We start from the raw sequence: 25,803 nt of genomic DNA, 5'->3' as shown, positions 1-25,803 counted from the left end.
TTCAACTTTCTCATGCATTTTGTGAGTAAATGACAAATATTTTGGGACTCATTTGGATCCCAGAATTTTCGTCTTCGGTACGGCTGAAATAGTGTTGTTCAAGCCTTAATTCAGGTTCGGGGCGAAGGTTACGCTAGCAACAAAATGTACGCAAACGTCTTCTGCCGTGACAACCTGAAACCATTGCCCAGGAGTTAAGACGATCAATGGCTTGTTGTGGTCTCTCGGTAAACCTCATGTTGCGTGACTGGAAATATATGCTGAAGTCATCGTCATAAAGCGCATATTTACTATTGGAGGAAGGTGTTCCGTAATGGAGTTTAATTTAACGGCAAAAAGCGTAACACTTTAAACAGATCCTTACAATACTCCTTCCTCTTGGCAAAAGGAACAAGAGAGGGTGGATCCTACTCGGACTTGGAAAAAACAAAAGGATAAAAATGTTTTTAATGGAAACAAAAAAAAATTCTGTGCCAAGTACAGTTAGTGTCCTGCCGCTAGCATATTTAAGGTGTTTTGCATTTAAGAGTCATGGGTAGGCGTTCAAAACGTCTTAATTTTCAGATAAAATTCATGGATAATAATATAACAATGTTTTTATTAATAATAATTACATATCTGAAAGTATTGGTCTGTGATGATTGAAGAATTCACGACTAAAGACATAATCTATAGTTGTTCCATTAAGATTTATGGAAAGATGTGATGACACGTCCAAGTTGAAGAATGTTTTCATAAACTATTTTCCAGCCTCAGAGTTTAATTGTAACGAAAAAAATTACATTCAATCTGAAAACACCAGGTCACTTGAAACCAGATGCATGTTCGAATTAACGCACTTCGGAAAGGTTTTTTTTTTTGTATTTTAAAACCTTAATATTTCTGTTTCTAAATTCCTTAGCTTTCCAACGATATGCTATACGCCCATATTATTCCTTTTATTACGTGAGAAAATTTCCTTGATCACGTGTTCATATTTTTCACTATCCTGGAAAAAAAATTACTGCAATTTTTAGTTTTTCCTCTAGTATAGAGCTAAGATGAAGCTCCGTGCAAAATTTCATTAAATTTAGTCCAGTAGAAGACAAATTAAACAGGAATAAATTTTCGTAACGCTTTTCGCATGACGGTTTTTCGTTACAAAATTTTTGGAATAACTCCAGTAAAAACGTTTTTAACGTCAAAATAAATTTTAGCAAAGCATCTGGAATAGATGTTTCCATCCTAATTAAGTGGTCCAAAGTGGACCAGTTTCTTCGGAAGCCGCACTGAATGGGGGAGAGAAGGCCATTTGATAGTTTATTTGAAATTTAGGATCCCTTCGTGGCTCAGCTTGCTAAGCCAGGAAAGGATCTTTAAAAAAAAGTTTTTGAAAAAGTTAAAGAATACATAAACGCGCTACTATACGTGAGGTAATAATATTTGTACCTTTCTACTAAGAAACACGAGTTTACTTTTGCTAATTTCTTTATGCTAATTCTAAAACTTTGTATCTGTACAGATACTACGCTATTATATGTACTAGAGAAACCATACTGGTGGTTCCTTTAGTACTGAAATCTCTTTCTTCCCAACAATAGTTCCGAAGAAAGAGGCATTTTAGTTTTGGCCTATATTATTTTTTAATTCGGCCAGTTAAGGAATTAACACAATTCTTCCTAGAAATCTCTACAAAGACGAATAGAATGAACTCTGATAGCAACTAGGATTCACCGTAAGCTTAAGATGGCTCTCACCATCATAAGATACGCGTTTTAAAATATTGAACACCTGTCGTGTTCTGAGTTTTTGGAAAACACTTAGAAAAATTCTAATTTCTGAGAAATCCTCATACTAGTGCATTATATGCAGTATTATGTCTCATTATTACTTCTACAAATTTATTCCAAGCCGTTTAACATAGAAGTAAGCTCATAATTTCAAGTACCTCATCAGAAATATCTTGGAAGTAAACGTATCCACGACTATATTTCATTTTGAATAAACGAACTATTATACAGTTTCTGTCATCCAAATCCCTTTGGCCTTACCTCTAGTGAATATGCTGACGACACTATTAACTTGATGAATGAAACTTTAATAAATGGTTCTCGCATTACACTGGAAAGATCAGACTATTTCGAGGCCATATCCCTTACCCAATCCACTTTAGTTGCAAATGGGCTAAGTCCCTCATTAAAATGAAGGATACCGTCTTTCTGAAGATCAGCGGGCTCATTATCGCAGTAAATGAGATGACTCTCGATTAGTTTCTAGCCTAAGACCTCTAAGTCATCCAATAAGTAAATGTCCAACCTTAGAATCAGCGCTTGCTGCATTGAAGTGAACTGTCGTGATTTATCCGGAAGTACTGCGTGCTGATGTAATTTTGGGAACATGTCTATGAGAAAAAAAAACAAACAAATCTGCTAAATTTCTACAAGGATAGTAGAGTGCGAAATTTTTAAGCAATATAGATACTATCTCTTCAATTTCTATAAATAATTCATTTATTTATAGCGTTTTAGGATTGTATTTTATCTATTATTGTTATTGTCGTTCATCGAGGAGTTATTCATATAGATTTTAGAGACCAATGTGTTTTTCGAAGTCACCTGATGTTAGTTCAATGAACTTTGTGTGTTTGCGTTATGTGAGGAACACAGGGAAAAAAACTCACTCAAAAGACAGTACAGACACTGCACAGGATCCATTTTATTCTCTTTTCCGTACATACATCTCGAATGACCCTCAGTGACACCAACTCGTACATCTGTCGCACTCATCTCCATCCTCCGTCACTAGAAACTGCTACCATGGAAACAGCTTCCTTGTTGTGACACGTACTCTGGGTAGAGTTTCGGCTAATCGGTGGAAAAATGGCGTAAAAGATGAATTTAATTACGGGGTTCTTTCCTAGGTTACAAAGGCATCTCAGTTCGAGTTTATCTAAACAGTTCCTAGGTCGCTATGGTAACGGCGATAAAAATACCAGTCTGATGCGCAGAAATTACTGGACACGAAGTTGGAAGCGTTGAAAAAACTAACTTTGCACGTGCTGCTTCACTTTTCGTTTGGTTGCAGTCACTCACCGCCCTCCCTCACCCTTCCCCCTCCCACCCCACCCCACCATCTTCGACGCTGATCAGCGGAGATGACGGCACTAGTTGCCTCGCAAAATGCAATTAATCTTAATTTTTACTAACACGCTTCTAGTCCACTCTGTAATTTGGACACTAAGCAAGCGTAGCAGTCCTACTTCGGCTTCGCACTATACCGAATCGAATCCTGGTTAGCTTAGACTGGTATTTCTACGTGGACCGACTTAACAGCCAACTTCAAAGGTTAATCATAGTCTGAGAAAGAAAACCAAGACAAACACTAAAACAATTCAAACTGCACTACATATTTCTTATTAAAGTTTCATAATGTGGCGTACCTTATCCGCGCGAGTTTGAGTTGCAAACCATTTAAAAACTAACATCGTAAAAATATGGAATGTACGTCAGATTGGCGGACATCTACAAAGAGGAATCAATGTTGAAGATATCGACGTAGTTCTATATTTGACCACTAGGTGGAGACAGAAACAAAGACACCTCGATTGTAGCAGCTTAATGATGTAGTGTACTTCCGAAAGAGAAGGGGTTTATCACAATTACCCCTTTAGGTACACTCCCTGATACTAAATATTTCGAATACCCAAATCACCAGGTCGGGCCATGGTGAGAACCGGCAGCTTATAGTAATCCACATTTTGGTAAGCGCATGCGTGATACAGGGATCGGGAGGCGACTACAATACGGTGGATTGGCTGTCGCACATGACCACTGTTTATCCTCCAGATGTCGCTGTTGTAGAGATGAACAGCAATGATGCAGGATTGGAAGTACATGATAAGAGCGAGAAAGAAGCAAAAATAACAAAGAACCCTAACAGCGGGTGGAGTATTCGAAACGTTCATAGGGGGCAGCGCAAGGCTAGGGCCTGGAAGATGCGGCTGTGATGCCAAAAGAGAGTCAACGAGGCGGAAGATTGGAGGTTTTGGATTACGATGTGCTGAGGTCAAATCATGCCAAGTTTGGATTAACATTGCGAGTGAATAATTTTGCCAACGTGCGACACGAGGCCTAACTTCGAGGGCCCACACAAAGATTCGCTATTTCCAGCAGTGTCTCGAAATCTCGTCAAAAGCGTGCACTGTTTTTTTTTTTTCCTCTCTCTCCCACCCTCCATATCTCGAGATATACATCGAGCCTTACGACTTCAAACCTTACTGGACAAAGACTAGGTAGCTCTTATGCTGATGAAGTTGGACTGAAGATGGCGCTGCACGCATCCGTAAATGATGAGACGCTAAAGGTGACCTTGGTTTAAAGGAATGAGTATCGCGCGTGCTGCTCGCTCGCACCCTACCTTAGTCACACAGGAAGAAACGTTTTTTCTTGATAAACATCGAGTTTCTCATAGAGGAAAGTCTTCTTCTAAGTAAAATCAAACGTTGAGAGAAGCAAACACGGAAAAACGGATCGAAGTCACATAAAGGTTAAAGTTCATGAACGGATGAAACCTACTCGACAATAAACTGGAAATTATGGATTAACCACACGCACAACTATCAGCGTTTTAGAGACGATTCTCCCCCACCCTCCCCTCCCAGAGGGAACAAATTCTACGCGTCAAAACAACGAAATAAACAAAAATCTTTCGCAACATATTACAGTATATATATTTATATATGTATATATTTATATTTATATTCATTTATTTATATGTATTTATACTCTCCAGCTAGGCAGAGGAAGTAAAAGAGACAGACTGGAGGAGGAATAAACTTGGGGTTGATTGAGAAGAGAATGGCAGTGGAGCACAGCTGACACAGAGCGTAAATCTGCTACGCCAACGATGAAAAGCCGCAAAAGGGTGAAGGGAATTATGGGACTGCGGAAGTAGGCCTAAGGTCTTCGACAAAAGTCTATCGTTCTTCCTTCCTTCCTTCGTTAATTTCGTGTTTTCGTCGCTAGAGGGCGCAAATTCTTTTAGTTTTTTTTTTTTTTTTTTTGTTTTTTTGTTTGCTTTTTTTTTTTCCGAGTGCTTATGTGCAGCGTTCCTTGCGAGTGCGAGGCTGTCTGGAGGGACCTCCCGCTGATCGAGGGACGCCATATTAACGACGCTTCCAGAGGTGATGATGACAATGAGTGAGGTTGGAAAGAAAGAAGAGAAAAGCATCATCCATTGAAACTACAGCATCCACTTCGCCGTCGCCAGAGCTAGAAATGCGGCCAGCAAAGAAGGGGACACTCTCGCAGTGACGGCCCCTGCTTTTGTTAGATCACGCGGTTTCATCATCACCCGGTCGATCACGTGAATTATCCCATTAGTGGCCTGAACGTCGGGGCGGACAATGCGGGCTTCTTCTCCCTCCCACACTACGCGCAGGTCGCCTGAAAGACAAAAAGAAAGATTCAGTTTTACCTTCACCTCATCTCAGTACAGTGGCAATCATTAATATTCATTTGATAACTGGGCATTAAATTGTTGAAGTTCGCATTTACGTCAGCTTAAACAAATATGGTTTGGAGAGAGAAATAAATCTCGCAATATTTGGATATTCGAGGACATACTCGCAATTTAAATTTATTGGCATCGTTCATATTAATCAGATTCTTAAATATTTTCTATAAAAGTTAATTAAATTTAATTTAAAAATAAATTAAACTCGAATTGCATTTAGCCAAACGTAACCATTTTCACACAGAACGAAAATTAATATCGGCGGTGTCTTAAGAATAGCGGACTTACCAACGCTGCGAGATATTTTGAATGTTCCGTGAACCATTTGAATGCTATCTATTCCTTCTAAATCCTGAGAGCTGTATTCTTGTCCTACTACGAGGTGGCGTTCTAGGATCTGCAAAGAAATAAATAATGAACCAAAAGGTGATTATCTGAATTATTGAAAAAAAAAAACATAACAAAAATGATTATCAGTGGCGAAACTACCATACGCCAGTTTCGCCTTTTATTAGCACAATAAGAAAAGATTTCGGTGAGAACACCGCGACTGTCATATCGATCCCTTTCAGTGATGTTTGCGGGGTGATACCGTGTGCCAACCTCTCGACAGATTAGCTAATGTCCAGAATCGCTGATGAGACTGAATCTACTCTCATCAGTAAGGAGTACCTTAAGTAAAGATTTTGTGGTTGTAACCTTTAGAAATAGTGTTGATCCTTAAGTTTTGCACACCAGTGTACATATATTCACTCTCCTTCCATTTAGCGGAAAAGAATGAGTTCGAATACAGTCGATGACACGAAAAATTTCTATGGACTTTTTCACAACGTGGCTGAGTTACTGGGTCTCAGGCCAGGGCAGCATTATTATTTAATCCTGGAAGTTCGGTTTTTTTTAGACAGAAAATCGACCACAGAACACACGCAAGTTACAGACATATTATATAATGCGCAATATTGGCCTAAGTTTCTGATGCGCCTAAATAACCCCACATCAACCATAACTGGGGCTGTTCGTGAATTTTGGGGGAAGGGGGTTGTAGTTTCACTACTGACGGTTACAAAGAAATTTACAAAAATAATAAGTCATTAAAAATCAAAAAACAGTCAGCAGCATGGTTCAATGGAGCTTGTACTACAGTAATTCAAATAAGGAGTTTTGAGAAACTATTTCCCCAATACGAGTCTTCCATGAGGTAGGACAAACAGAAAACAGTTTACAGAAGTTATTTTCAAAATATGGGTTTAACAATAGTCATCCCGCATTGTCTGCTAGGTTAAGTTAGTGGGTGACGTGTTTAAGAGAAGGCCATTAGCTGGCTAATGCACAGAACGGTTATAGCACATAACTACACAGCCAAAGAAGGACCAGCGTACTGTTATTTGGTTTTTGGGTGCAGAGGGCTGTCACTCTTGTGATGCAAGTAGCGTATGGGAAGTCATATGTTTAAAAAACAGTCATGCGGAATACGATAGGAGGTGCTGCAGCAACGTCTTACAATCTCTCTCTCTCTCTCTCTCTCTCTCTGGAAGCTTCTAAAAAGGCCCTAAGGGATGGCAAAAAGTTGAGATGCAGCAGGATGTCTACGATTCGTAGATTAGTATCAGCAGAAGGTCTACGACGAAGGCATCCTTTAATCAAACCATTTTGCCATTAAACTTTTGATTACGCTTCTGTGGCTTACCACAGGGTCAGATCGTAAGGTTCACTTCCAGTTCTATTTTTGTCCTGTTTCAGAGTAACAGAGCACCCTGCAATCTGTAATACGAACATTTCGACAGGAAGCACTCTTCATTTTCTGTCAGTGGTACTGATAGATGTGGATCAGTCCCAGTGGTTTGGCACCTTTTCTAGCTAAAGGCGCTTCAGTGATGCCCATTTTTCTTTTGCGAGTGCCCTGGAGAATTTTCGTACCATCTGGAAGTTACTTCCACGAGAAATATGAATTTACGACTCTGGGTTCTCACGGGAGATTTGTAAAGAAAGCCGGCAGTGTGCTCTAAAAAAGAACAAAAAATCTTTGTCTTTGTTATCAGAGTTGAAGATGAAGTTAAACATACGATGGATTCGATAAGAGGTGTCGAAAATAAAGATATTGAACAAATTCTCTTTTTCCGCATTGTATTTTGTGAAAGCAAAGCGTATTTTCTTATCTCGAAAATTTCAAATTTTCTTGATCTTTCAAAATTTTGCATTTATCGTTAATTCAATAGTTTCCGACCAGATATCAGGGATTATGTGATCGTGTCGGAGTTTAAACAGAACATTATTTATTTAATTTTTAATTTTATAACGCTGAAATGAAGAAGCTCGATTTTAGTAAAGATTTTAGGAATCATTCTAGTTTGATTGGTGCGAAAACCATCTTTTAACTCTTATATATTGCTTAAGGCTCTTTGGGGTTTTTTTAAAAATTTGACATCAGTTTCATACGTTAAATATTTGGTCCTGTAAAAGTGATCAGAAATTAGCTCGGAATCCATTTCAAACGTGTACGCTCAACGATAAACACACGAAAAGAGTTAGCAGTGTTTCGGAGGGAAATGATAGTTGGTTATCGTGCGAAGAAAATGTATGAGCGTTCTTTTGCTCAGGAATGAAAAATTCCCAAGTCGACAATTGCCAACATGCTAAAAAAAAATGGAAGTCCAAAGGTGACTGGGCACAAGAAACGACCGGGTCAGCATAAAATAGTGATTGGTATATTTCTCATGGACTCATTCCACGGTTCTCATTACATTTGAATCGTGAATGATGAATTCTACAAATATGTTCTAGAAATCTCTCTCTCTCTGTACTATGGCAACTTTATGGAAGCGGCTATTACATCTTACAACAGGTCAAAGCAGGAATTGTAAACGATTTAAACATCGGAACATTGCAATGGCCAGCACACAAGCCGACCTAAACCTAAATGAATATATTTGGGATGAATGGTGATGCAGAATTAAGGCAAGGCCAAGTGGCGCTCTTCGGGGAGGGGTACTCACGAATGCGTTAAAAGAGGTTGTGGAAGCACAGCACCGCTGGTTTTCTGTAGAAATTAGCAGAATATCTTTCAGCGCACCTCAAAGCACTGTTAATACGATGGGCGAATGCCCTATTAATTTGTTTGAATAAATATGTTTTGTTCGTAACCAACGGTGTTCTGTGACTTTCTGTAAAGGAGTATATGGAAAATGTTCTTCATGGAGGCTGTAAACTGTAAAGGCCCCAAAAGGTTATTTTTGATAAAACCAAGTACACTGCGTGAAGAAAGGCAGTAATACATTGTAGGAATTCTGTTGAATTAATTCAAAAGAATTTCTACAACACTGTACTGTACTCTGCACCTTTGATATATACATTTTCTGTACTTTCCTATTTATTTAATAATTTAAAATTTAATTTGCAACCGGATGTAGTATTTAAACTGTAATTAATAGCTAACAGGCTTCCAGAATATGTTTCAAAATGCCTGAAGAATTGGTAAGAGAAATGGCCACCGGTTCATTTTAAATGGACTGTGACAGCAATCAGAACGATGCTGCAACCAATTAGATTCAAGGAAGTGCGAAGTACAATAGTACCTCAGCAAATTTATGCAAATTTTCGTAATTACTACTGTAATGGTCAAATTAGTATTGGTATTAGAAATGGCCACATGGTGCAAGGAAGCCATTTGGGCAATGCTGCCATTAGCCATAAGGCTAATGGTAGCATTAGCCTTACTATAATAATAATAAAATAAAAAATAAAATAAATAATAAATAATAAAATAAAATAAAATAAATAATAATACAAATACAATAATAATAATAATAATAATAATAATAAAATTTTAAAAAATAAATAATTAATAAGAGAAAAGGAAATAGAAAACCTATGCGTTTCCATCCTCCTGTAGGTTATCCAGCTAACCTTTGCATTTTCCCAAGCTGTCAGCCTCTGCTACCCATGTAAGCAACTTATTCCAGTAATTTCTAACACGCTGGCTAAAATAAAACTTCCTGCAATCCAGTATAAACATCTCACCCCATAACTTGAAATTACGGCCCCTAGTTTTAGAATAATTTATAACCGTGAAAATTTCATCTTTATTCATTTTGCTTATGCCTCTCAGAGCCATAAACACCTCAATCAAGTCTCCTCTAAGGTGTCCAGTTTCCAAGCTCTGCAACCCACATATTCGAAGTCTTTCTTCATATGGACTACCATTTGCCGATCTCACTAGGCGAGTTACCCTTCTTTGGACCCTTTCAAGAAGAACGATGTATTTCTTTAGGTGCGGTCTCCATACCTGAATACAGTATTCCAAAGTGTGGTCTAACAATAGGATTATATATCCTATTGTTAGACCACACAATAGGACGCCATAATCCCTTATACAATGGGATTATGGCGTCCTTATCTCTACTAGCGATCGTTCGATAAATCATCGATAGGACACCATGGGCCCTCCTCCTTGCAACCAGTCTACAATGCTTGGAGAACTTCGTAATACTCAAGTCCCTTTCCTCCTCTACCGGCTTTAGTTCAACTCCGCCAAATGTATAAGGTATTTTGGGGTCACTGTTCCCCAGGCCCAATACCTTACACTTTGCTGGATTAAAGCATAGCTGCTTTTCTGAACATCTTTGATGTCTATCTAGGTCATTCTGAAGAATCTCTGCTTGGTGGTAATCATTAATTACTCTACCAATATTTACATAATCTGCAAATTTAGACATCACGCCCTCCATCCCTTTATCGATGCCATTTATGAAAATGGAAAACAACAGTGGTCCTAATATGATGCAAGGAAGTAGACTTTTTTCTGCATTAGCCAACAAAAAGCAAAAAAGGGAGGAAAAGTTTTCACCATCGCCAAAAAGCCTATTTGGCTTTGAACTTTCAATTTTCGAGTTGGCCCCCCAGCAGCGTAGCTACCAGTGGAATGATCACTGCGAGATCAACTCGTAGTACGGCAGCACAAAATTTATATCGGTCGCCTTAAACAGATTTACAACAAATATTTACATTCTCCGCCAATTAGTGTCTGCATCAGGTTTAAAAGGAAATTTTATTTTATTTAATTCATTTAATAAAGTTTGTTTCTAACTTTGTTGAATTAGAAACATTCTCGCGCTTATTTTTGTTTTGTTTCTACAAAACATGCAGTTAAATTTTAGAATTGAAGTAAAGAGACTTTGAAACTTTTCTAAAGTGTTTGCCATCACGCACGAGTCTGTATCTGTCTCGCAGAGCCCAGGAAAGCCATTGCCTTCTAATTTTAGTTCTAATTACCACCGCTGCAAAGGCAGAAAGCGCTGCGTGGATGGACATTTAACTCGCGCTTTGACGTAATGCACTTAAATGTGGAAGCTTTTCAGATAAATGGAACCGGCAAAGTTTTTCACAATTGTAAGCGACTTTCTCGGCAGCATAATTTCAAAGTTGACTGCTCATTTTTAAATAAGTTGGCGTTTAATGTCAAAGGTAAATAATTATTCAAGAATGATAATTCTTCATTTTTAATAATAATTGTAATTATCGTTCGTTCTCGTACGCGCATAATGGAGTAATGAATAATAACTATATCTCATTTACTAACTGTTAACAAACTCCAATAAATTAAAAGTTAAGCTCTCATTAATTGGGAATAATTAAAAAAAACAACTGCGCGATTTTACCTTTTTCACGTGATAGCTGAACAAGCCCATGTGCAACTGCTTGTGTTCGGAAGGCATGTTGAACTTTAGCTCTTCCCAGGCCTGTCTGCTGGGCACGAAGTAAGTGTAGCGCTTCTCATTATCGTTCAAAGGGTGGTTCCACTCGTCCTGTTGTCCCAGTTCGAATGCGGGTCTGGAAAGAACAAGAAAATTATCAAAAACCATTAAATTTCCCCAGAAACATCACAACAGTTTGCTGTGCTTTTTTTTTTTTTTTTTTTTTTATGCAGTGCCCCAAGGAAAATGGCACCTTTCTAATCTCACGGGGCACATCCTCGAACCCCTTCCTTATCATGGTCCTCAGCACGCGTGCCTGGTCGGCAGTGGTCGATGCAACGGCAGTCTCCGAACGAGTAATCGAATGGAGCCGAGGGGTAAACATACAGGCTTCACTCAGGTGCTGGCTACTCTCCCGGTACCGGAAATCGATGTGAGGGCCCTGTTTCGAAAAGCCTTTTAGCCGCCTCTGTTCGGGCGCTTATCTACTCGCAATAGCAGCGTGAGGAAACAGAGTTTCGTTCGCGTAATTCGCATTTGGCATCGGAATTTCCAGCAGTTGCCGAAATCTCCCTGAAAGACACTCGCAGGGATGGGGGATTTATTTCCACCCATCACACCATTGATCTCCGTCCTCGTTCGCAGAAAAACGCTAACACGACACGAATGTTTACCTCAAGTAGGAAACCTCCGGATCAACAGTATTCCAAAAGTTCTTCTTTCCGACAGAGGTAACAAGTTCCTGCCTAGAAATTCAATAACTCTGCACCCCACTTCGGATCTGATCAAAGTTTTGCCAAGTTCTAAGCCACGAAATAAAGAGAAGACATCAGCCGAGAGGATAGCTAATAATTATTTATTGCCGAGTCTGGCTGTTTCTCCCAGACTCAGCAATCTCAGACTGTTCTGATACTGCGGTTTTTATGCGAGGAACAGAAATGTGGCCTTTTGACAATATTAAACAAAGGTTTGTTCAGATGTGTTTCTGAGCGGTTATATCTGGCTTACACGTCTCATCAAGCGATGAGCTATCAATGATTTCACAGCGATTTATTGCTCCCCTGGTAACACATGTTGGTGTTCCTGAAAAGTTGGAAGCCATTCTCGATAACTGGTTTCCCAAATTAAAATAGTAGAATTCATTAAAATCTACCAGAAATATGCAAACAATATTTGCATATTTGTAGTAGATTTTAATGAATAAGTTCCCAAAATACTGGTCTAGTCAATCCTCGTTAGCACATAGATTGAATATTATGACCCAACGTATTCAACTGCAACAGAAACTAATTTTCGTGCGTGGAAGATAATCATTTGGATCATCATCTTTTAAAATACGGAGCTCAAAGTGTCAACTGAGTCATATTCCCGTTATTTTACATTTGAAAAATGTTGTCGGAATCACCAGGGAGAAGAAGGTAAACTGAAATTTGAAGAGAAGCAGGTCTTTACGACATTAAAATGAATACAGCAATTGTCTGCTGTATAATTCCCTTTTCTTTCTAGTTCCATGAAAAGCCAAGGTAAATTGGACCGAGATTCAGGAATCGCGTGGATATGATAGAACACAAGAAACAAAAATCACGAATGCTCCTGAAACTACCAGAAATAACTTGCCGTTGTTATTTCTGGTAGTTTCGGAAACCAAATTAATCAGAAAAAAAAGTGGCGCAGATGACATCCTATGGAGAATTAAAGTCCATGAAACAGATCTAATTACCGAAATAATAGCCAATTTCTAAGTATGAACTGTTTTCATATCCTACCCGGATATGAAATAAACGTGCCCATTCTAATCTAAATCACAGAACAGATGGATAATGTTATACAAATTGAATTTTAATTCTATTAACGGCGATTCTAATAAGCGAAAATAGGAGGAATATTATCCACAGGATGTAAAAGTAAAGATATAAAGCACAGATTTACACTTTATTAACTCACCAATTAAAAAGAAAGGAAGTCAACTACACCGGATATTCCCAGGTGATCACCCTCTCAAATACTAACCAGGAACCAAAGGGCTATTCTGGTTGAGGTAGCCCTCGTGCGAACTTGGCCAACTCTTCTTGTAATGGTTCATGTCTCCTGAAACTGATTCCATAGTGCCAAGACGAGACGGTAAACATTAAGCCAAGATGCCGCCTCCATCCGTGATTGCCCGTCTTCAAGTCGTCCAACGGCCTGCCATCTCAAAGAAACATCTAAACGACGATGACTTGCCACCCTCAGGACTGGAGATGTGGTCATCCCACTGAGCAAGCCATAAAACAGGAAGGGGGCAGAGATTCAAACTGAGGAAAGACAGATGTGTGGAAGTTGGACTTTAGCCAGCGGGTAGTTGATTGCTGAAACAAACTTCCATCTGTCGTTGTAGAAGTTGATAGCTTGTTTCAGCAAGGCTGAACTACACAAGCATTTGGAGTTAATAGATGGTTGAAATGGGAAGGGGTTTTATTTTATTTTATTTTTATTTATTTATTTTTTTTCTTGGCTGATGCTATATAAGCTTGCTTTTTTGCATTATATGCCTCTACTAATGCGAATGTCTTTCGGAGAGATCTGTGGCTGGAAGATCCGTCCTGCTTCCTTAAAGACCAATCCAGAATCTATGCTGACCCGAATGAATCTACTGTTGATCGGACGTACAGAAAGGAAATTCTCAACAATGGATTTCAACTCCCATAATTCAACTATTCCTTCAAGTCCCTTTTTCTGTCTGATTGAGAAGCTCATTATTTCGATGTTAAGACGGCGCAATAAGACGTTACCTCTGTTGGGAATTTTTTTCTTATTTGTTATTAATTTTTGTTCACGACTGTTATTTGGCATTGAAGATAAGTGGCTGTTCTTCTATCAGCCCACATCCACTGTGTTTACTACTTGTCGATATCCGTTTTGGTTTTAGATTTTCCTGTTGCTCGTGACAGGAGACAGATATTCAGCTGCATAAGGGGGCCGGTGTCTTTTGTGTCGCCGCCCCGATTGAGCACAAAAATTCTCGATAGCTGTTTGAACGAGATACGAGGGGGGCGCTGGCGTTCCTCGCCCCGATAGAGGATAAAAAATGTCTTCTGTGTGCGTGCTATCGTCCAAGCGGAAATTATCGATTAACAGTCGAAGCAGTTACAATGCCTGGTTGCTTTAGTGAGAAGGGCGGAGCATAGTAACCATAAAAGAGCAAATTACAGTAGAATTAAATATGGTTTCAAGCATAATCATAAAAAATTATAAGATGTTAATCACCATCATTATTGTTTGTTTATTTATCCACGACCTTCGTCGGTAGCGCAGTTGGTAGAATTAGTCCTCCGCATATCGGATGGAAAAGAACTGCATTCGAGTCCGTTGATGACGAGAGGAATTTTTATGGGCGTACTTCACAACGTGGCTGAGTAAGTCGGTCTCGGGTAGCATGGTTTTTTTCTCACAGAAACTCGAGGGCTTTTGGTCCAGAAAACAAAAATCGACCTCACAACACACACAATTTACAGACAATATACGTGGAGCAATATGGCCTTAGTTGCCGACGCTCTTAAAAAACCCTACAACAACATTTATCCTAGAAATGCGAATCACTCGGGGACAGCTACGTGCCAGGAGGGCGTATTATTTACAATCTGAAGTTTTTGTTGTTGTAGTGTATTAGAGCATCAGCGACTAAGGCCATATTGCTCCGTGTATACTGTATGTAAATTACGTGTTCTGTGATCCATTTTCTGTTTGCTGGCGAAAAACCCGAATTTCCGAGAAAAAAAAAACATGCTACCATCCTAAGACCAACTAACTCAGTCCCGCTGTGAAAAAGGCCCATAAATATTCCTCATGTCATTGACCGGATTCGAACTCAGGCCTTTTCCACCGGGGAGGACGGCGATTCTATCAACCCACGAGGGCGCAATGTGTGGAGCGAGGTACCACGTGTGCATCGGGTTACATTTAAAGTACATGCTACTAAAACAATGAAAAAAGCAGAATCAATCAAATTTTTATTTTATTCGTCAGATGGGAAGTTTAATTTGGATTTCTTGGCTTTGCAATCCCTTCTCTCGTTGCAGACACACAGTCTAAGCTTTGAGTTCATTCGTTGATTCTCTTCCGTTACTACCTTGGTGGGCATTTTCTGGAGATCCGAAATTTCTCTCACAGATGAATTCGTAAAAACAACCCGTATGCAGTCCGGAATGTTCAATGTTTCTGTGATGGAGAATTCCGAACGATTTTGATCATCACTGGAATTAGTTACGTCTGAACTGAAGAAATTTCAAAGCTTGCCTCCGGATCATATCTAGAAGTTAGCTGTCAAATGTGTTAATTGATTTGTTTTCTCAATAATGTCATCCAAATAATGGCATTGAGAAAACAGTGAACGTCGCATTATCAACACCAACGTACCGGGTATTAAAAAAAAATAAAATAAATAAAAACAAACAACAAGAACATCATTTCTTACTGTAAATCTGGATCGCTTTCCATCTTCTTGTAGACTGTCAAGAAAGGCATCCCGAGAACTTTGTCAATGATGTGAACCATCCCATTAATGGCTCCAATGTCGGCTTGGACTGCAGTTGCGTTCACTCCACCTCCCTCCACGGTCAGGGCTAAAAAACAAACAGTTTAATGTGCATGCGTAATACGAAAGAGAAAGCAATTAAAGAAATAGGAAACAACAGATTAGATCATTAAGACGGGGAGAGTCCAAGAATTTTCTACCCACTAAGATACTTGAGTTTTCTCTGCGCGTTTGCTTGATATTTGTGAAGCATATTCTCCAGGGGTTGCCTCGTTTTAGCTCCTTCGCGAGAGGCTGTTTTTTCGATGCATTCAAGCGCATCTCACGGAGTATTCCCCAGGGTTGCGGATGTTCTTGTTTGGACTCGCAGTTAAGGGTGCTCGTTTGCATTTAGAAAGACGATCAATGTAAACGAGATTGCGGTATTCTTTCCTCGCAAGGCACGAGCAAGAAGCAACTATTAAATTGACCCCCCCCCCCTCTTTCCTATCCTGTAGAATAACGTGCAGCGATGCAAATATTAAGAAAATTGTGCCAAAACCATTTGGAGTGTTCGTTCACTCGCATCCTCACATTTAAAAAATAAGATCAGAGTCACGTGATGTGAAAGCTGCTTCAATTTCCATGTGGGTCGTTGCTGGAGAAACCTAACCACCACAATTACAAGATTTTATAAAATAGCAATTTATTCCAAAAATAGTAAAATTTAATTTATTATAATTCGTCCAAAAGATGGCGCTACTTCCACGAATTAAATTTTTCAATCTATTGATGTAGGAGCGATAGAACAGGCGAGAAAGAATGTTCTCTCGCAGTTTCACGTTATTTGTTTAAGAAAACAACTTTCACACAAGAATTATGGGTACACAACTTACTTTTATTTCGTTTATCTCCGATAACCCTGAAGTACAAAGTTCTCCGATTGTCTGCAGCAAGATGTTCCTTCACCTGCTCAGACCAAACATCTTCGGTTGATATGGACCGCATCACCATGTGCAGTTGCAGAAGCTGTAAACACAAAGAGGAAAAAAAAAACCACTTATAATGTCTTCCACGACACAGGTACAGAGATTTCATTATAAAGAACAAGAAAAAATTACTTTTTTCTCTGGTTATTACAAAAATCTTAACTTTCAGCGGACTAATAGGGACCAGAGATGGTTCTGTTCATTTCGGTGGAAAATTATTTTCTCATGATGGACTGAGAGAAGAACTCCTTACAAATTGGACCATGAAATAAGACTCGGGATTGTCGTTTTATTTACTACGTTGTGTTCTTCACCAATGTCTACTAACGGGAACAACAAATGTGTGTGCGATGAAGTGGAGTTTAATGGAAAACCAACGAACGATTAAGGTACAAAACTATCAGGGGGGGGGGACAAAGATGGGGAAAAAGATAATTAAGAAGAAATACCAAGTGTTTTAGATTTCCCAGAATAGAATATAAAAAAAAAAAAAAAAAAAAAAAAACCGGACTCTGATGGAAATTTGGACCATTTTTGGGTTCCATCAATTGTAATCGTAAAATTGCGGTCAGAACAAATGCCAATATTAGATCCATTTCAACAGCTGGATTACTACAGAGCGCTGTAGTACTGTTGCTATAGTAACTCATCACAGGATCAACGTCTACTGAAGTACCGACCCACAATCAAAGGGCAGTTACCATGGAAATCTCTTAAACAACGCTTATTGTTCAATCGGAGAATCAAGACTCACGACTAGTCAGTACACAACGCATTCTGTTTTGTGCAGCGAAAATAAAAAGGTTGTCTCAATGCCTTCCTGTGGTAGCGCCGCAGGGGTTTTAAGCGCTGCTAAATCTCCATTTGGAACAAAATCCGACGAACTGCTCGGTATGCATCTAATCTTCCCAATCAGACGCCATCTCACAAAGATTTTAACGGAAAAGTTCCGACGCCTGTTGGGAAGTGGCAGAAGTTCGATAATGGCGGTGTCTTTAATGGAAACCGCAGTTCAGATACGGTCAGATATCGACCCCTTCCCCCTAGTCATCAACACATTACTTGCCAGTTAGGATGACGGACTTTTGCGTGGGCACTCGACTTAATCGAATTGACTTTCACCATTTAAGGCTGTCGGAAGTGCCGAGATAGAACTTGAAGTACTTATCTCTGGGGAGAAGTCATCGCACGCTCTTTTAAGTGGCTGGAAAATGAAAAGTAACAACTGCAATTCGCGAGTTAGTTCGAGATAGAACTTTGAAACACTGCTGCTCAGACCTATGTGGCGCAGTGTGTACACGGCGATGTCAAATAAAAAAGTGAACTTACGCTGGTGATCGCCGTGATGTTGTTCTTCAGCGAGGCAAGCTTTTCTGCCGATGCCAAGATGGCTTCGTTAGTTGGGGCAAAAATTGTTTTCTCCTGAGAACTCTCCAGGTGGTTCATGAATTCGCTGTTATATTTGGCCAGCTGGTAAAATTGCCTGTAAAAGAAAATGGAGCTTAGCAACAAGAATTGTAAAAAAATCAGTAATCAAATGAATAGTTATGTTACCAAGTTGATAAATTATGATTCGCAGAACCTGAAAAATAACGTCCCTGCTTACCAACTGGCCCTTTTCGATTGCACCTGCTTGAGGGAAGTTCTGAGGTCACTCCGATCTAGGAGGGATTTGTTTTAAGGAGTGCAAATAAATTGCGCGAACTCTCGTGCGAGATACCCCCAAATTACCCAGAAGGAATGAAATTCATTTCGTCTCTAATTACGACACCACAATGAAGAACAATCGATAGAGCGACGTTTGTAGCAGGGAAATCAAGCACTCCATCTAACGGCCTCGTGCTATTGAACACAAACAATAATCCCTGGAAAGTTTTCATCCAACCCCTGAATACGACATTTGATTTACGAAGCTATAATTCAAGTCTACGGCTTCCTACAACACATTGAGTTCGGCGATGGATCGCCTTATCAGAATGTCTCAGTTCTGTACAAATTTCCTGGTAGGCCCATTAATCACTCGAAATTTGCTAACAGCGGGTGATCGATCGGCTGTCTCGATGTATACGAATAAACAATGCTTGTGGGGCGAAGAGCAATAGGGATTATCTAAAGCCCTAGAGATCAATAATAGTGCGAAAAAGTAAAAGAGAAAAAATATCGGGGCAGTTCTTTTCCATCAGCAACAGACAACACAGGGATCTCTGTGTTGTCTGTACAGCGAATAGACCTTGCTTCAGCAAGGTCTATTCGCTGTACACAACTGAATTGAGTTATGCGCTGCACGATGAATTGAGTACATCGTGTACACTGAACTGTACTGAATTCTGCATTCACAGATAGGACTGAATAGAGTTATGCATCGATGGCCAGTGGGAGAAGATTGATTTATTTGGTGTTTGCAGATTTCATCAGTTAAGGACGAGTTATGTTTCTTTCAATAAAACGCCACCTTCAGAACTAAAGTGGGGTTGGGACTAAAATCTGGGGCCAAAACGAACTGCATTTGTGCACAGATGGGATGAAAATTGCTAAACATTGATAGCATGCATCACTACCATTTTAATGCGGTATGAGTGCATTTGCTGGTAAATTATGTAAATTGATTTAGCCGAAATTAATTTCAAACCCCAACGCCTTACTTGGTTGTTTATTCTAAGAAGTCAGGTGGAATGCCTTCGTTTACATCTGATTTAATGCTCTCGGCTGCAGGACATTCGTCATCCCATTTAACGGACGACGATTCTGCTTTACGACATCAAAGAAAAGGGTGTTGCGAAAGCAGTTGCCGTGGAAACGCGAATACTTTGGGGACAGTACAAAGATCCTGACTTTCCTCCCATAGATGAGGAGGAAAGTCACGAAGATAAACACTTCCCTTAACGAAACCGCACGATCCCAAAAAAACCGCTTTTATAAACATCAGATTGAATACACGAGGCTGACCAGCACTGCACAATAGAGGACAAAGCACTGGCGATCCTCCGAATAAATCTGCTTACGATACAGAGTTGACGTCACTGGAAGTGCTGACGTTCATCACAACAGGACAGTGGAAAATGGGCGAGAATCGTACAGGAGATTGGATGTCATCGTGATGGACGGCGCGAGTCTTATCTACGTGCCACGGACTCCGAAACTGGATGTTCCATCCTGTGGACATCATGACAGCCTTTTTAACAAGTGCCGGATGAGCAGTGTGAAGACAGTGCGGATGATCTCACACGCCACTGGGAAAGAATTTCTGTTAGTTTTATTTATGAAATTACTTTTTAAGAAAGATCGCTTCAGATCGGTGAAAATTAAAGACCAATTCAATTAGTTTACCAAAGATCCTAAGGTAAAAACGGTACTTTTTATATCCCTATCTGATTGAGGTGTTTAAGGTTTTGAATGGATAGAGCAAGCTCAATGCCGATGGCTTTCTTCCTCTTGCTCAGACTACACACACGAAGTGCATAAATTCAAATTGAGGAAATTTGGTTGCAGAATAGATGTGCCGAAGTTTGCCCTTAGTCAGCGGGTAGTTGATTGTTCGAGCAAGCTTCCATCTGATGTTGTGGAAATGGGTAACTTGAAAAAATTCAAGGAAAAACTAGACAAATTATTGGATGAGATGGGCAGATGATATGGGAATTTTTTTTTTGGCTGATGCTTTATAAGCTTGCCTTTTTGCATCATATTACACTACTACTACTACTACTACTACTATTAATAATAATAATAATAATAATAATAATAATAATAATAATAATAAGGAAAAAGTAATGACCATCCTGCTCACCGTGTCAACCACCGGCATGGTGCCAAAGAGCTTTCATAAGAATCTAACAGGAATAGGTCTCCCAGAGAACACTTAAGAGATTTCCTCGACCAACAGTAACAATAATAATAATAGTAACTGGACACAACCAACCACCCCATGCACTTGGGACCAGCATCTGTCACGGGGCCGAAAAAAATCCCTTAAAAAGAAGAAAAAGGTTGTAATAATAATTCTTTTCTACTTACGACAGTCTTCCCGCCTTCTCCTGTTCCAGAAAGCCTTTGATAGTTCTGTCGATGACCATCAAGGGAGATTCAATGACGTGGACCACTCCGTTACTGACGGGGATGTTGGCTTTGATGATCTTAGCTCTTATCACTCCTTTTCGGTGGCGCGAATCACTTTCAATGGTGTTGCTCTGAGCATACACTGAGAATAAAAAACAACTCCATCAGTTGGCAACAAAGATCAGCACGAAATGACACTATTCACTACGAGAAATGCGTATGTTTATCAAGGATTTGTTACATGAAATAAAATTCGACTCTTTTAAACAATTCTAAACCGCGCACAGATCAAATTTTAAGTAAACATAATTCAAATGCTGGATTTGAATTTTTTGGAATACAAGTTTTTAATTAGAATTTAAAGCATATTGTTATTATCTCCGAAGTTAGTTGCAGCCAATGATCGGTGTGGGGATTATTATATATATATCCCATTATACAGTAGAATGTAATATATTTTGATTTTCACTGCCTTATAATACTTTTTTTTATTGTATAATCTTAATATTGTTACTTATGAAGCAGAGAATATGATCTCACAAGCAATTCATTGGAAATTCAAACATATTTACGTTAACACAAATACAACAAAAAACAATTTTGCTTTTGCTGTTTGAAGTTAAGTCTTTCGTCCCATTTGAGCCCCACATCCGAAGTATTTAAACCTAATAGATTCCCACTTCCATTCATGTGTGCATCTTGACTTTCCAGAACTTCTGATGGCTTTAATTTTAAGTAAGTTATAACTTTGATTGTATTAATACGATAACAGATATATTTGCTGATAACTATAAATTGAAAGACTTCGCGAACAATGTATACCTGTTATTTAATTTTACTGTTTTGTGATTGTCGAGTGGCTTTTGAATAGTTCGTGACCTGCGTATGAAAGGGAGTTGGTGCGGTGTACAGTTTTTATTTAATGTATAATACTTGAAAGAGTAACCAAGTTTCATGAAGTTTTAATAATTCCTTTTTTTAATTTCGTTTTGAAGTCAACAAAATCGAGTGAACGAGGAAAGGTGGATAAAATCAGTCACAAACAAAAACAGTCATTCAGTATTTGGAGAAAAAAGGGACTAACATCAGAGGCAATTCATGAGTATTTGATTAAAAATATTGGGGGGGGGGAAATGACCTTCTATTCCATGGTAGAAAAACTGGACGGTAGAACTTAAACGAAGGAGGGAGAGCCTGGAAGATGACCCAGACTGTAGAAGGCCTGCAACGTCCATCACTCCAGAGGTTGTGGACAGTGTGCATAATCTGGTGATGAGTGATCTACAAGTGACACTTCAGCACATTGCCAGTGTCTTGGGCATCTCATCAAATGACCAATGAATAATAGTGGTCCTCGCTATGAAAGGTGTAACAGCACGATGAGTTCCAAAGTTTTTGACAGTACTGTATATCAAAAAACAAAAAACAAAAAAAACCTCACAAGTGTTGTCAAGTGAACATAAAGATCATTATTTCAAGCAGATCCAGGAACTTTTCTTGCAAAGCTTGTGACCATGGATGAGATGTGGGTCCGTCACTTTCAGCTAGAGACAAAGGAGCAGTCCATACAGTGGAAATACAGTTCTTCTTCCCCTCCAAACAAAGCCAAGTCAATTCCTTCTGCTGGTAAGGTGATAGCATCGGCTTTTTTGGGATGCTGATTAAGTGTTACTAGTGGATTAACTTCAGAAAGGCCAGAAAGGCATATTATGCAGAGCTTGTGAGGCGTTTTCGTGAAAACATCAAAGACACACACACACACACACACCGAGAAAATTTCAGCAAAGGAGTTTTATCCCGCCGGCACAACGCGCCTGCCAACAAGTCTGTCAGTGCCATGGCTGCACTGGAAAAGTGCAGCTTTGAAATAATGGTTATCGCCCATACTCATCAGATCTAGCACCGTCGGACTTTCACCGGTTTCCTAATTTGAAAATACCAGGCTAGCATCCATTTCCCACCTACAATGACGTACTTACTGCAGTGCTTTTGGGTTTTATTGGCGCATTAGGGAACAAAGCTATTATGAGCTAAGATAAGGTTATAAAATGTTAAAAATAAGTTCTTAAAAAATAACCTCGTCAAAATGTTATATAAAATAACCTTGTCAAAATGTTATATAAATATAAGGTAAAAAAGACGGTATATAGATTAAAAATATATGCAGTATGTTATATATAAATTAATAAGTTGTAAGAATTTAAACGCAGTCGGCACGTTGTCATTGTCGGATAAAACCTGACTGTTATAAGACTCAGTCAGATGGTTAAAAGCGATAGAACGGGCATCGTTAAATCTCTAGTCAATTAAAGTATTCTTAATGGATAAAATGGTGTCACTGACTCACACAGGAGCATCGTCGGCCATCAGCACATTCCTTTTTTGCTGATGGCCGACGATGCTCCTGTGTGAGTCAGTGACACCATTTTATCCATTAAGAATACTTTAATTGACTACAGATTTAACGATACCCGTTCTATCGCTTTTAACCATCTGACTGAGTCTTATAACAGTCAAATTTAACACAGATCGAATGACTGTGTACTATGCGGAGTCAAGCAAGAACAACTTCCCCTTTAAGAATTCTGCGCAAAATCGACTGCCATGATTCAAGGTTCAAGGGCTTTATCTATAATATTTATTTGTAATCTGTCTATTCCATGAATCCTGCCATTGGGAGTGTATCAAGGTTGAAGGGCTTTATCTATGAAATTTATTTGTAATCTGTGTATTCCATGAATCCTGCCATTGGGAGTGAATCTTGTTATTTGTAGTCTATAAAGGGGACTGACAGGCAATGATTATTAAAATGGAAATCGCTGATTTGGCTGCGGTGTCAGCCAAATCATTTTCCCTAATCCCAATGTGGCAAGGAATCCAGCAGAACCAGATAACAAAGTCAAAGCCCTTGAACCATGAATCATGAAGTAATACGTTCCTCTCTGAAAATGTCAGCAGCAGGGCCTACACGTGAATCAGACTTCGAGCCTTCCGTGTAAACTGGCAAGAAGTCAAGATATTGAGTGGCAGAAGACAGAGAGTGGTAATTAATGGACACTGCTCATCGTGGACTAATATCATTAGTGGAGTCCCTCAGGGTTCAGTGTTGGGTCCGTTGTTGTTGTTTTCTGTATTTATAAATAATATTGATGATGGTATATCAAGCTTAATGTCCAAGTTTGCAGACGATACAAAGGTTGGCAGGGTTGTTAAGGACGCTACTGACGCAATGCTGCTGCTGCAACAGGATCTGGAAAGGTTGAGCAGATGGGTTAAGAGGTGGCAAATGAAGTTTAACATTGACAAATGTAAAGTACTACATATGGGAAACAGCAACCCCAGAGCAACGTATCAACTCTGTGGTACTACACTGACAGCGGTAGAGAATGAAAAGGACCTGGGGGTAATTGTGCAGGCAGATATTTGAGTTGATAAGACACCATGAGTAGCTCATGGTGTCTTATCAATGATATATACAGGAATTTTTCTAGCAGGGATAGGGAGGTGATTATTCCCTTGTATAAGGCAATGGTTAGGCCGCACCTTGAGTACTGTATACAGGTCTGGAGGCCTCATTTCAAGAAGGATGTAGAGCTGCTGGAACGAATACAGAGAAGGGCTACAAGGTTAGTGAATGGAACGAAGGGTTGCTCTTACGAATAAAGGCTTAAGTTTTGCAAATTACAGTGTCTGGAGACTAGGCACCGGCGAGGTGATCTGATAGAGGTGTACAAAGCCTTGAATGGTTTCAGCACGCTCAGTGCTGATGGGATACTGCCTCTTGCGCAGAATAATCACCTGAGAGGGCTTAAATTCAAATTGAGGAAAGACAGATGTAGGATAGATGTGAGGAAATTTGCCTTTAGCCAGCGGGTAGTTGGTTGGTGGAACAGATTTCCATCCCTTGTTGTGGAAGTTGATAGCCTAAATAAATTTAAGGGTCAGCTGGACAGGTATTTCGAACGAACGGAGGGATGAAGTGGAAGTGTTTTTTTTTTTTTTTTTTGCTGATGCTGCATAAGCTTGCTTTCTTGCATCATATGCCTCTACTAATGCTAAATGCTAATACTATTCAGCTCGGTGTGCTGAATTGAGCTGCATATAGACAGATGATGGAGTATCAGACTTTACCCAGTTCTTAAAGGAAAAGTTGCATGCTGGAACATGAGCATGCCAAGGTGGAAGAGTTTGCTTTAGTGTTTGCTTTTGGGCAACTTTGTCAACCTTGGTCTGTAAACTCTTGGAGTAGCATTCCAACCCGAATACAGAAAGGACGATTGGCAGTCTGACGGGCGTTGTACAAGTGTTACCATGGTGACTCAGAAAAGGATGTTCAAGTAGGATGGTCTGGCAGGGATTTTAGTTTTCAAATTCATGATTGCCATCCAAGACCATGTAATCAATCGCCAAGGACCCCAGAGTGACAGATGACACATGTCGACGATGCCATCTGGCCCTAGAAACACTCCTACACATTACTGATGTTGCAGGGGTCACCCATATGGAACATACTAATAGACATGACCAGGCAGCCAAGAAAATACATCAGAAGCTAGCGCAAAAATATCAGTTGATCGAAGAAAGTGAACCGTATTGCAAACACGAATCCTAGGCCGTACTAGAGGCTCCTAATGACAAGAATGCTACCTACCTGATTGACAAAGCGATTTTCTGAAGGTTGCCCAACACCGGAAACCTCCAGAATATCTAGGAGGAAAACATCAGGAAGTACCCAGACCTAAGAGCGGAAGTCAAATAAATGTTTAGTTTGGTAAAGTTTTTGTTATATAGGATTTTTCTGGTGCATCAGTTTGGTAAAGAAATAGCCATCCCGATCACCATGTCAACCACGGACATGGTAGTTGACACGGTGATCAGGAGCCAAAGAGCCTCCATAAGAACCTATCAACAATAGCAGCAACTTGCCAGAGAACTTGCAATAGCAGCAACTAGCACAAACCTGCCAGAGAACACATATATGGAACTCCAGAAAGTCGCGATCCTGAACGCTTGTAGGACAATAAGAGACTTCTTCGACCAAAAATAATGATAATAAAAATAGCAACCAGACACAACTAAACACTTC

General features: G+C 39.5%; 1 protein-coding gene across 1 annotated transcript in view; it reads right to left on the bottom strand.

The window, feature by feature from the left end:
- Positions 1–3,100: 3,100 nt before the first annotated feature.
- The window catches only part of LOC150075725 (fasciclin-1-like), a 315,668-nt gene continuing 292,965 nt past the window's right edge, over positions 3,101–25,803 (bottom strand). Inside the window, exons 7-13 of the mRNA XM_090388130.1 lie at positions 20,676–20,859; positions 17,994–18,147; positions 16,572–16,704; positions 15,637–15,784; positions 11,148–11,319; positions 5,782–5,890; positions 3,101–5,423 (exon numbers count right to left, since the gene is read on the bottom strand). Coding sequence (XP_090244256.1) covers positions 5,221–5,423; positions 5,782–5,890; positions 11,148–11,319; positions 15,637–15,784; positions 16,572–16,704; positions 17,994–18,147; positions 20,676–20,859 — 1,103 coding nt within the window. The 3' untranslated portion in view covers positions 3,101–5,220. The remainder of the gene's footprint in view (positions 5,424–5,781; positions 5,891–11,147; positions 11,320–15,636; positions 15,785–16,571; positions 16,705–17,993; positions 18,148–20,675; positions 20,860–25,803) is intronic.

This window comes from Mastigoproctus giganteus, chromosome 13, assembly GCF_048544385.1.
Source record: "Mastigoproctus giganteus isolate SK-2022 chromosome 13, ASM4854438v1, whole genome shotgun sequence".
NCBI lineage: Eukaryota > Metazoa > Arthropoda > Arachnida > Uropygi > Thelyphonidae > Mastigoproctus > Mastigoproctus giganteus.
Note: the sequence above shows the minus strand (reverse complement) of the source record. Positions and strands in the feature narration are given on the sequence as shown.